Source organism: Limanda limanda, chromosome 7 (genome assembly GCF_963576545.1).
Source record: "Limanda limanda chromosome 7, fLimLim1.1, whole genome shotgun sequence".
Classification (NCBI taxonomy): Eukaryota; Metazoa; Chordata; class Actinopteri; order Pleuronectiformes; family Pleuronectidae; genus Limanda; species Limanda limanda.
Genome location: NC_083642.1, coordinates 21,305,566 through 21,318,349, shown reverse-complemented (window position 1 = coordinate 21,318,349; position 12,784 = coordinate 21,305,566). Strand labels below are relative to the sequence as shown.

At 41.4% G+C, this 12,784-nt stretch overlaps 1 protein-coding gene across 1 annotated transcript; it reads right to left on the bottom strand.

The window, feature by feature from the left end:
* Positions 1-332: 332 nt before the first annotated feature.
* On the bottom strand, positions 333-12,352 carry emc1 (ER membrane protein complex subunit 1). The gene is made up of 22 exons (XM_061075590.1): positions 12,225-12,352; positions 11,641-11,768; positions 11,461-11,526; positions 11,294-11,387; positions 11,074-11,202; positions 10,759-10,885; positions 10,373-10,522; positions 10,045-10,212; positions 9,522-9,593; positions 8,198-8,296; positions 7,955-8,051; positions 7,224-7,340; positions 6,220-6,419; positions 5,160-5,309; positions 4,677-4,838; positions 4,309-4,428; positions 3,760-3,897; positions 2,582-2,755; positions 2,120-2,330; positions 1,932-2,016; positions 1,712-1,841; positions 333-1,554 (listed from the first exon to the last, which is right to left on the bottom strand). The coding sequence occupies exons 1-22, from the start codon at positions 12,314-12,316 to the stop codon at positions 1,375-1,377; spliced, it is 2,889 nt and encodes a 962-aa protein (XP_060931573.1). The 5' UTR covers positions 12,317-12,352; the 3' UTR covers positions 333-1,374.
* Between the last annotated feature and the right edge of the window lie 432 nt (positions 12,353-12,784).

The window sequence follows — 12,784 nt, the reverse complement described above, 5'->3', positions numbered from 1 at the left end:
TTTTCACACTATGAAAGAGGGCGTTTTTCAACATTTTTGTGGATTTTTTTTTCAGAGAATAATTCATGGATCTTGGTGGGGAAAAAAACAGGCACATTTGGGGAATTGATGTGTAAAAGTGTGGGAAATGTGGTGCAGCTTGATTGAACGAAAGGAGACTGTTGGGTCTTGGTAGAGATATGTGCTCCACTAAGTCACATTCTATTTGGAAAATGCATCGCAACCTATTCATTGTAAGAACAAGTAAACACATTACTAGCTTATTACATGTTTACTTGTATAATGTCTAACCTCAATCAAACACTTCTTTTGTAGAAAACAAAAACATTAACTAGAGATCTGAAACTAATTTTAATGGAGCATCAACAACAGCGGCTTGAACACCGCTCACAAACATGAGCTGCAGGATGAAACACACATCATTAAATAAAATGTACTGTCGATCATTTTCCTTGGTCAACCACGTGATGGTAGACAGTGTGACAGTGTCTTTGGTGGGAGTGTCTTCAGGAAAGCACAGGTAACCATTTCTTGTCCATGCTACAAATCTCCTCTCACCAAATATTCACAGTTTATTCGCCATTAAAACAAATGGCATTAAGATATCTCAGCAGGACAAAAAGGTATAAACCATGGAACTATGGTTTTGTACCAAATCATTCTCACATGTTGCATGTCTTCTGTCTCTTTTCTTCTGATCTCAACATTTATAACCACTCTCCATTAGAGCTGTCTAACAAAGCAGAAACATGACAAAACAAATCTGGAAAAAAAACAGGAACATCATTGCTTAACTGTCTGCTGTTCACACATTTTTTTACAAAAGCACTAAAGTTCAGCTGTGTGCTCTGCCTCCAAAGAAAGGCAGTGTCTCTAGATTCTCCAGGACCAAGTCAGGAAAACAGCATAGTAAAAAAACAGTTATCTGTTGGGTTTTTTTTCCAGCCTATTCATGGTTAATAAATTCATCTAAAAAATGTTGTGTCCCGTCTTGGTTCTAGAGAATTTAAACACAAAATAAATCACTAGTGTTGGACTTATTGATTTAATAGATCCCACAATGTTGCATTCATTTCAAATTAGTCAGGTGTTAAAAAATTTCATCAAATCGACATGGCACAAACACAATTATTCTATTATGAAATTACTCCTTGTGGTTGCAAAATAAGTTAAAAAATTAACACATAAAACATTTTCTACCCCCTCTCGTCACCCCCACCCTGCCGTCCCCTCACCCATGCAGTTGCTTGTGGGCCTTATTGACCTTGGACCTTGGTTCTTCTACAGGCACGGCCTCAGCCACCTCATCTCCTCGGGCTGAGGTCCTCCGTGCAGCCTCTGGGCTAGTCAGAGATGGGACTTCTGACGGTCACTTTACCGCCAGGCCCGGTTGAGCAGTTTGACTTCTGCCAGGCGTTTGCTGATCATGGTGGCGAAGAAAAGGGCGAAGAGCACGCTGCTGATCAACATGTAGTCGTAGTCGTCTTTTAGCACGTCAAACTGCTTGGAGGGATAGACGCGTGTCTGATAGATGTCCAGACCATACGCCACCACCTGCCAGGACAAGAGTAACAGTCCGATTTTTGGTTGATTTAACAGCAGAGACATTTGGTTCCCAAAAAACAATAGAAATTCAATTCTGTAGGTCTAGAGGCATGTCTTCGTAATCTGCATCTACTATGTTTTCTTGGTATTGTGCCGGCAGACTCACCAGGCAGGTCGACTCAAGCCCAGAGGGGGCAGTGTGAATTCCTCGCACCCTTGACACACTCTGATTGTAGTTGATGAACCACTCAGAACGGATCAGCAACTCTGGTGCGTACGGAATCAGATTTTCTTCTCTGGAGATCAAGTGAAGAGGTTAGACGGGTAGAGATGAAAACAAATACATCTTACAAATGTTTCAAACCAAATCTGACACAAGGAATTACCGGATTTGGTCAGACACTATTTCTGGCCTCCGAGGGTCAAGGAACATCTTGGGTAATGACAAAATCCCTCCAGATGGCAAACCAACTGTGAGATAGCAAAGAAACAGAGAGATTTTATATTATTATTCTAACAACTGTATCTATCTGGGAAACATATAAGTGGCAAACAGGAAAACATTGAAACATACTGAGCAGATGGCGGCTGGTGATGCCCTTCTCAGTCAGAGTGGCCTCCATGGTAGAAATGGCCGAGGGGAAAATGTAAGACTGCTGAAGTACTTGAGGAGCATGTGGTCGATCCAGTGAGCTGAACACGGTGCTGTTGTACAGCTCCATTCCTTCATACAGCTCGATAACAGAGAACTCGTTCCTGCGAGACTTGGTGCTCCAGTATTCGTACTGTGGAGTCAGGGGAGACATTCACAGGTCAGATAACAGGACTACTCGAGGCTCTGCCTGTGTTTCATGGCAAAGTCTTTCTGTTGAATATGTTCAGGGTTCAAATACAATGTGGCTGCTTAGTCATTTTTATACATCTGCCATGAGCCAACACCACATTGTTACTGTAACCAAGCAACCCAACAACAGATCTTTATTTCTCTTTTCTGCCAATAAGAGGGTTACAGAGTATAGCTGTCACTGATACGTACCACCACCCAGTTCTCAGAGTGCACAACATGCACTGGTCCTTTGGCCTTTTTCTGAACAGTCTGCTGGAAGATGCGACCAGTCACGCCATCAATCAACATGATCCCGATAAAGCTGCGCTCCGGATGCAAATCTGTGCTCTCAGTCACCACCGCCAGGAGATTGGGATTCAAGTACTATAAAAGAAAAATGTATACATTTAGCATATCTAAATTGAAAAATAGATACAAATACATTTGGTGAAAAGTCAAAGATTAAAACATACAATTCACAAGATTCAAGCAGTACTGTATTTTAATTTTTTCCATTTCCATACATATTAAATATGAACATCACTGATAAGCTTTGATGTAAAATGGTATCAGTCTTCATCTAGGGGGAACAAATCATTTTAAATGACCAATTAAAAAAAAAACAGAACCTACTAAATAATACAATGATCTTCTGGGCTATTACGGATGAGGATGAATTACTTTACTGTTACACATTTGCTCTCTCAAAAGATCATGAATAAATACTTACTGGCCTAAATACCACATCGTTGTTTGCCAAATGCGTCTGTGTGACAAGTTGATCAACACAGGACCTGATGTTTATGATCGCTATGGGATTTCACCTGATGATTTTAGGTGAACCCCTTTTTCTTTACAGACCCACCCTCAGGACACATATTCAAAACTACTCTCAGAGCTCAATGAGTAGATAGGACACCAGTATGTTGTTCGTTCTATCCCCCACCTTTGCATTGGGAGATTGTATTAACAGATATTCAGACAGATTTTTGGAGTTTGTGTTGTTATTGTACATTTTAAGCATGTACATGACAGTCTGATGATAAGCGGAGATGTAGAATGATTAATATAATACGTCACAAAGATTATAAACAAGAACTATGACACAGAGTGCATGAGTCCTTGTGTTGATTCTTATTCCAAGTCAGTGGGAGAGAACATGATTCACTGGGGAAACAGTGATGTGACATTCAGTGTTTCTCGGAATGACGAATTCTCCGTTTACATCAGAAAACAGGGAGTGACCGTCTTAGTGACTGAAGTAGGAAAGACGAGGCAGAGCACTGACCCAATCCATTACAAATAACAGCAGGAGTATGATTTAAAACAAATTCCAACACTCTTTCCACACCACAGAGTTAGTAAAGTTTGAGGTGAACTTATTGTACCTTATACAGGACACTGCGGTCTCCCATTACTCTGCCCTGGGAGTGCACATGCTCATTGGGTCTCTTCCCTTTGATGGAGATGATCTTCTGTACCTCGGTTGGCACGACGAACTCCCAGATCAGCTCGGTGGACAAATCCTGAGAACCCCAAAACAATATTCAATTCAGTCGTGCTTGATCTAACTATCATTTTGTGGCAATTCAGTGTGAACAGGAACAATGAACAGAGCCTCAGGATATAATTGTCATTCTAGAATATTTCACACATTATTTGCTACATCCACTTGCTAGTCACACTTTAAGTCGCATATTGATTTCCTTCATTCAAGTAAATTAAATTTACTCTCTTCTATTACATTGTAGTGTAAAATATATATTTTAATGTTTTGATCTTTTTTCCATTACTGAAATATGGAGGGAAAATATCACTTCAGTTCTAAACAATAAAAATATTGCAACCATCGTCATCAGCTTTGGCAACAATCTGCCACCTGCTGGAGGCTAAAACTAAGAACCTTGAAATAATGCAGCAAAGATTTGTTAACTTGCCGTTCGTAGCCTGTAACCAGAGAGTGTTCCCTGACTGGAGTCAACCAGGTAAAAGAATATGGATGAGGCCATGTCCTGGAGCTGCTGCAGTACATTTTTAGTCGAAGGAAAGGCAGACACCTGAGGGAAAACCATTAAAAAAAAACTTTTTACATGATATTTCTGGATAGCCAATATCACTCACCCAACACTCTTAATGACACTATAATTAAATTCAATATTTTTCTGTTGACAGATAGAATGAAGCTGAGAAGAACACAAGAAAGATCTGGGGTGTCTCGTGGCTGTCTGATGGCTTGAAGACACACCCCACAGTACATCTAATGGCTCATTCATGATGTTGATCTGGTTTACAGTTTGGCACTGACCTTGTACTGGTCATCAACCAGCAGTAAAACCTTCGCGTAATCCTGGTCCATGACAGGCAGGATGAGAGACTGAAGTATTGGCTGAGGCAGTGTGGGTGGAGTGATGTGACTCTTCTTTCCAAAGATGGGGTTGAATACATGAAAAGTTGCCAAACCTGTGTCCTGAGGAAAAAAACAGAACAAAGATTACAAGAGAAGTGATAAGATAGATTTACACTGCTTCTAAAGTTACTCAGATTAAACCAAGTATTTTCATTTAAGTGCTGGTAACTGCAGGAGAACAAAAGTACTGAGCTTTTACTGGGTTTATAAAGACAAGATGAGTAGCAATGCTTTTGAAGCCCCCAACTCTTTGTGACTCACAAATCTTCCGATTTCACAGCAGTCATTTCACTTTGCTAATGGTTATTCGGCCCACAAGCTAATGACATTTTTTCTTGAAGTTCTTTAACCACAGAGCTCAGAAGCTTTGCTATTAAGTACCTTGTCTTTGATGAGCAGTGTGCACTGTGGGGGATGAGGAAAGTGAGCAGTGGTCCGCTGCACCATTAGTTTGAAGGCGGCATTAGATGGAATGTTGTCCAGGTAGTGCCTCCATAAAATAGTGCCAGTTTTGCTGTCAATCCCAAAGAGCTGAACAGAAAAGAAGCACAGGATGAAATGGAAAGGGAAAAGTGAGTTTCACGGAGATCTGGTAGACTCAAGTTGTTTGGGTGTAATATTTCTTTAGGTCTGTCCGGTAAAATAGACCCAATCTGAAACAATATACTGAGCAAAACCCAAATATAAGGTTAAATATAGGGATGCACCGATCCGATATTTGTATCGGTACCGATATTGAAGAAATTTCTAGATCGGGTATCGGTGACAATGGGCCGATCCATATCGGCTGATCTATTCAGTGTAATTCTATGCTGTGCGCTGTGAGTGACGTCATACGCAAGCAACACGCCGTGCGGAGCCGACAGTGCCCGGTGCCTCTCCCCCGGTTCCCGGTGCGAGCCGAGCCGCCTCCACCGGGGCCGCGGCGCTCCCCGGAGCCGGGCTGCCGGCTGCTGGTGCTGCTGCCCCGGGACCGGGACCCGGACCGGGGTTCACAGCCGCCCGGGGCAGGTTAGCGGCGGCGCCGGGCGGAGTGGGCAAAGTTCCGGCTCCCGGGAGCGGGACCGGGAGCCGGACCGGGACCCGTCCGGCACCGGGCCGGCGGAGGGACCGGGAGCCGGACCGGGACGGTCAAACTGTGTGGGATGATCGCTGATCTCACATTACATAATAAACAGCGGAAAAATAATAGTGACCAATAAAAACAGTGGAAAATACAGCTGACTGGTTAAATGGCTGGCTTGTTTTTCCTTCGTCATAGGTAATTACAGCAGAGGGCAAAAAGTGGTAAAGCAGAGGTAATGTTATTAGAAAGTGACCAAAATGAAACGTCCCGCTACCTTGATTTCTCTGGTTTGAACATTGTTAGAAAGATTTGGAAAAAATGTACTGATGTACAGGAATTGTTAAATACTACATAATAAAAGTTTTAGTTTCTTACTTTCCCAGATGCAGTAACCATAACCATCATCTTCTGCAGGTTGAACTCATCTCTTGAGAGGTTCTCGATGGTCACATCATTTTTGACCTGACTGCGAGGCTTCCGCGCGTCATAGAACAGCTTCCAGAGGTGGGTTACCCAGGCCTGCAGCAAGATGATCTGAGAGGAGAGCCTCTTCAGCACCATGGACAACAATCCATCTAGTCAGAAAACAGCAAGGCAAAGAAGCTGCTAAATGGCTCTAAGTGGATTCACTTCAAATTATGGGAATCATTTCAGGATCAGGATTTAGTAGATCTGTGTTGTAGTGGACATATGCCGTTGCAAGCAAATCACAGGTGCACGTCACAAAATTAAAAGGATGTATTGATCACTGAATAAAACTAAAATACGGCACAATAATACATGCTAGGCTGCAAAATATTGTTTGTATCATTGATTAAACTATGAATTAAACAGAGGAGGTGCAAAATTTGCATACACAATCTGCAGGAGTATAATACAATACTAATCCTGAAAGAGAAATCAAGTGTTGGTAGAAGTTGACAGAGAGGATAGAGCAGGAGACCGTGAAGTAAAGAAAATAAAGAGTTACTGAATAAGAGCAGATAAGTCTGTTACCTTGAATGGCTGAATCCAAAACGCAGCAATAAAAACAGGACAAAGCAGAAGAAGGTGAAGCCAAAAGCAACCAAGTGATTCATTATCTCAACATACTCAAGAATTATTGTTTACTTGCCACCAGCCTAAAGCAACAGCATGAATAAAAAAAAAAGAGCAAAATTTGGGCAACTGAAGTGAGGATAAAGTAAAAGCAACAATTCACAGATTTAAGGTTAGCTATCAATTCTAAATCATTAATATATAAATAATGAAAGAAGGAGAATTTGAGAACTGGAAATAACAGATGAAATACTGAATACTAATCTACTGCATGGATCAGCTGTTAATGATGGAATCTCTGGAGTAAAATATAAAAAGGAGGCATTTTGGTTGACATTTACCGGCCTTTTTGCCGAACTCTCCCTCCAGCTCTGCCTGCGTTCCTGTGAGGGGCAGATCCACCATTTCCATTGTCACCACATCTGACAGGGCCTCTTCTCTTATCCATATCACACGCCCTGGAAAACAAGACTCATTATTGTTCTCTACTCGTTCCACACCCTGTGACAGTATGCAGTTCCTGCTGACGCTTTTTGTGAATTATGACATGACACATTTTTTTCCTCCTCGTGTCTGTGGAGGTGGCCAGGTTTGTGTGTGTATTATGAAATCTAAGAACATGTCTGACTACTCAGTGGTCAGACGTTGGCATAAGAAAATATACCACAGTGCTGTCCCAAGGCAAAGCAAGACTCATTTGTCTCTTTGAATTTGAGAAAGATGTAATGGATCTTAACAGTAATCACCATGAGAGAACAACTCTTCACAGAAATCTAAAGTTTCACTTATTCGTGATATCAACAAACCACAAGCAGAAAAATATAATTTCCAAACATTAGCATAGTTGTGGGATCTGGTCAAACTAAATTCCTGGAAAAATTCTGTCTGCTTATTTATTTATTTTTTACTAAAAGCAGGTTTTTACTTTTTAAATTTTTTTTTTTTTAACTTTAGCGCCTCTCAGTGGTAGAATCAAAACTATCACTGTTGCAGGCAGCATAACCAACACTTCAGATGACAGACAGATAACAATTTTTTATACTGATTAAGCTGCTTGTTCTACCATCCCTACCTGGCTGTTGTAGGAAAGTGAGTGTTTGGTCCTCTGTCTGCACCATGACCCTGTAGCCAACTGAGTCATCTTTCTTGAGAAATGACTGTACATAAAGCTGGAAGACAGAATGAAAACCATGTCAAGTGGAAACCCATTGTCAACACCATGAAAGCTTACTGCAAGAGTAAATATTTTTAAAGACTTTGTATAAACACCATGGTTGCCTGATGAGCCACAGACTCTGGAACAAAACAGACATACCTTCTCTGGTTTCCCTCCATTAGGATCCATATTAAAAATCAGTGTTGTGTCTAGAAGTCTGCGTCCGGTTTCAGCACTGAAGAGGTTCAGACTGGAAGCCTATAGGGAGGAACCAAACAGTTATATCTTTTATACTGGTTCAAAAATAAAGTGATAATTGTATTTGACTTTGACGTGATCATCTTAACGTTCTCTAGAGCTTAACATCCAGTTGCTGAACTTTAGAAGCCTGGGTGCCAGACGAACTTAGCCCCGCCCACAACATTTGAGGTCGGGAAGTTCAGTCTGGCATTGCTGCGTTGGGGAGAAACTATGGCCGAACAGAAACTTATCGGACCAATCAAATTGTCAGGGCGGGCTTTATACGATGATGGACAGATGATCAACAGTAACGTAATCAACCACGTCACCAAAGAGCGCTTGGGTTAGCACCGTGAGCGCCGATGCCAGCTGTTAGCATCGGTGCTGCGCCTCTTCAGGAACTGACCAGGCAGTATACTTGGTTAGAAGGAGAGATAGAGAAAAAGAGCATGTATCTTGCACATAGGGATGGGCATAATTAATAGACTATCGATTAATTGATCATTAAGACTTCATCGATAAAACTATTGCATGTTCGCTATGTGGCAGGAGGTCGTTATATCCGAGGTGCCCTGAACGCAGCACAGCGTGGCTGTTAGCAGTTGGAGGAAACAGCCCGGAGCTAGCCTCCGCGGCTCAGCTTCATGTCCGCACACGGGGAAGGGAACCCGAACCCGGAGCGGCTAACTGCTCTCTCAGCGGGGCTTTGGATTACAGCAGCGCATATTTTCAAGTGTAACCATTGAACGGATTCCGTTTAACTGCCACAAGAGTTGTTTATCTTGTAATAAAGATCTCAATGAGGAAACACGCTGTGTTTTTTTTTTTTTTACCGTGGTATTGAAATTGGCATCGAGAATCGTGTTATTTTACTGGTATTGGCATAGACTACTGAATTTTTGGTATCGTGACACCCCTACTTACAAATGGTAAGAGAAAGTCTTGACTGTCTGACTTAGTAAACAACTCACAATGTCGCTTGACATACGTCACATACTACGTTGCTCTGATTGGTTGTAGGTCTATCCAATTGAGCGAAGACTCATTTCTTTTCCTGGTTCGGTTGAAACACGCCCCATAATCACAGCCCAATGGAGGAGTATCAGACTCATATTCTGACTAGAATTATGAGTATGACCACGTCAGGGTAGAACTTTAGTGCAACACCTTTGATTTCTTAATCAAATCAATCTCCTATGTCAGTCATGTACCAAGCACCAGAGTGAACAAATCATTAACTCACAGTTTGATTCTTGGGTGACAAGACAGCAGCAACAGTCTTCTCTCCAGTGGTAGAAAATGAAACCAGCATTGCCTATAAAACAAGAATAATGAAATGCATCGACAATAATTTACACAAACTTTCTCTTAAGCAAACAACTGCAATATCACAGAATGGCACACTGAGATTTACGCATTATGGAAAACGTCTATCTACGTATAAGGACTTTATTATTTAGACATATTTAGAACACAACAAATCAATGTGAAGTCTTCATATATGGGGTTTACCTAACATTTACTTCTGCAGATGCTATCCATCCATATGCTTTTGACAATCAAATTCTTGAAGCCGAAATGTAACATTAACATTTTAAGCAGATAATCGAAAGCTTTTATCAAGAGTGATGTACAGCACAATAATAACTTACAGAATAAACAAGTGCTCTAGAAAAGAAAACCAAAAGACAATTTTAATTTGGGTTTTTAAATATCAGAATCTCATGTATGAAATGTAAGTGCAGTGAAGGGAAACGCTAACGTACCGGCTTAAAATCCCTCAGTGTAACTATCTGATCATTGTTGAGCTGAAGGAGCAGGTGGTGTTCAGGCCCGAGCTGGATAAAGAACTCTGACAGTGGTGGACGAGCTGGGTTGGGCTGAGTGGACACCAGTGTTGGATGGAAGCCAGGGTCCGCTTCCAGTCCCAGTGTCTAGTGGAAGAAATTCCAGGATGAGACAGAGAGACACACAGAGATATTGAGAAGATGTATGGAGACAGAAATGCACTACTGCACCAGAGTAGTAGGCCAAAATATGTTTGTTTCATCGAGTGGAACATTTTTATTATTTGTGTTAGATTGCGGTGTGTACCTGCAGGGGGATCTGGGTCATCTCGGATTGTTCATGCAAGTCAAGCATGTACAAGGACACAGTTGCTGAGTCCACACATGTCAAAATCCCCTGTCCAACCACTGCACAGCTGGCCTGTATGTCGGACAGCCATGGAGCTTCGACTGAGATCTAGAAACAACACAAGCAGAGGGATCACAAACATGGAAATATATTCATATAATGTTTTATCATTATTTTGTGTATTAAAAATGAGCTTTCAATTTTATTTGAGTAATTAAGAATCATAGTAGTTATCTATTACAAATGTATTAAGATTTGACCTGGCAGGACAAAACAATAGCATAGAAGTTTTTAGCACATGGAAAGCACTAATACCATGTATGGCTACTTTTAATAAGGATTACCTGTTTGATAATCTCTCCGTCTTCCACACTGTAAACTACAATAGTAATGTGGGAATGGGAAACGACTCCCAGTGCATACACTTCCCCGTTTCCACCAGAATACACAGCCTGGTAATCCACGGCGTCACTGGTGAGATTAAAGACAGACAGATCCACAATGTTATAACAAAAACCTGTCATTATTAATTTTCTACACATTTTTTCACAATTTTGGATTTGACACTAAAATAACAGCAGAAATCAGAAATGTAAAAAACAAAAAAATATATAATCAGCTTTTGTAATGAAATACATTTAATTTGAAATTTAATTTACCTTTCTGGAAGATTCTCTATCCATTTTTGATGACCATTGGAGAGGTAATGGAGAGAGATGGCAGTTTTCTTCAAGACAGCCACATGTTTCACTGTGTCATGCTGTCCAACTAAACATGCTGACTGGAAACTAGAACGAATAACAAAACTCCTTAATGCCTGATCAAAATAAATGCAGTTATTGTATATTCTCAGTCACGGCCAATCAAAGGGGTAATCACCTGCCAGAGTCCAGCACAACCTCCCAATTCAAACCACCGATATTTATCTCCCAGGAGCGCAGCAGGCGGCCGTTGCCTATGACCATCACCGCATCTAGGAAACAACTGAATGAGTCATCTGCTCCCAATAGAGGAACTAAGAGCTCCACTGCTAAGACAATATTTACCTTGTCCATGCTGCAGGTAAGCGTCAATGTTTCCCTCGGGCCCCGTCTTATCCACATGTCGCCATACTGTGACAAAGATAGAAAAGCAGCAGTTTAAAACCATTGATATCCTTGTTATTATTACGGAACTGGCCCAATAGGACCGGCTTTTTTTCGAGGAGTGATTAACCAAATACTCACATATCTCTCCAGTCCTGGTGTTGAGTGCAGCAAAGACGTTGTTCTCTGTTGCCAGAAGCACTTTTTTGGACGACTGCGCGTGTGTGTCGAAGTGAGAAAAACGAACTTTGCCCACATACTGTTGCCTCCTGTGAACCACAAAGGAAAGATGCTGTCAGGGGGCTGATGACGCTTCTTTAGAATTACAGCTCAGGTCAATGCTTGTATCGCCACAGGGACCAAACACCAGTGTCACTTTGACAGCTGAGAGGAAACTAAATAGAAAAAATTCATGAACAGTGAACTGGTCATTGTCAGTTCGATTACAAGGAAATCCAAATGCCCACAGATTTTACTCATTGACTTAAAGAGGCCATTGGTTTCCTACAAGCAAACAGCACCCGAGGAAAGCTAGTAGCCTACATACGATATTTGTGTTTAATTGTGTGTTCTGTGTATTTTATGCATTTATTTCGGCCTGTTCTCTCGCACAGAGTCCAGCACTAGCACACCGGGTCGCAGCTAATGGCTGTGACAGGTGCTAGCATTTCCGTCCCCACATTAAAACACGGCTCTAAACAGTCCACGGGTGCGGATCCTCTTACCAGTCAAACTTCCCCACTTGATCCTCAAACACGGCCTCTACGGTGCTGCACAAAATAAGACATTTCAGCCACAACAAAATTAGCTTCTCCATTGCAGCAGTAGCTTCGACTTGCTCTTCATGGGAAGGAGGAAGTCGGAAGTCGACGAGCCTCCTTTTTGTCTGGTGCTGCGAGAGGTGCTGACCCCTACAGGCAAGCAAGGCACATAGCTCCATTAGCCATTAGTAGGTACAACCATATGGGTACAACAGTCCTTCAATAAATTCTACCTCCATGACTGTTGAACTATACAACTGTACAACTTATATATATAAATAAATAGATAAATATTGTCTCCTACAATTTTATATTCTGGCCCTCAAGTTACTTCTTTCTTGCCCCATTAAAATGTCTTCAGTAAACGCATGAAAGTCCAGTTGCACACATGTACAAGGCCTGAAGATATTATTAGTCCTTTGATACTGAATCATACATCAAAGTATACAAAGTCTATCTAATTATAGGTTTAATGTAGCCTTTATTGAAATGATTGGAATTACACTGCCCTGGAAAAACGATAT

Bases quoted from the DNA above. Each gene is read 5' to 3' on its own strand.
- emc1 (XM_061075590.1), bottom strand. From the start codon at position 12,316: ATGGAGAAGCTAATTTTGTTGTGGCTGAAATGTCTTATTTTGTGCAGC. The intron at 8,297-9,521 runs GTGAGTTAATGA...TCCTCCCTATAG, and splicing joins TGTCACCCAAGAATCAAACT to GCTTCCAGTCTGAACCTCTT. The intron at 6,420-7,223 runs GTAAATGTCAAC...TTTTCTGACTAG, and splicing joins AGAGTTCGGCAAAAAGGCCG to ATGGATTGTTGTCCATGGTG.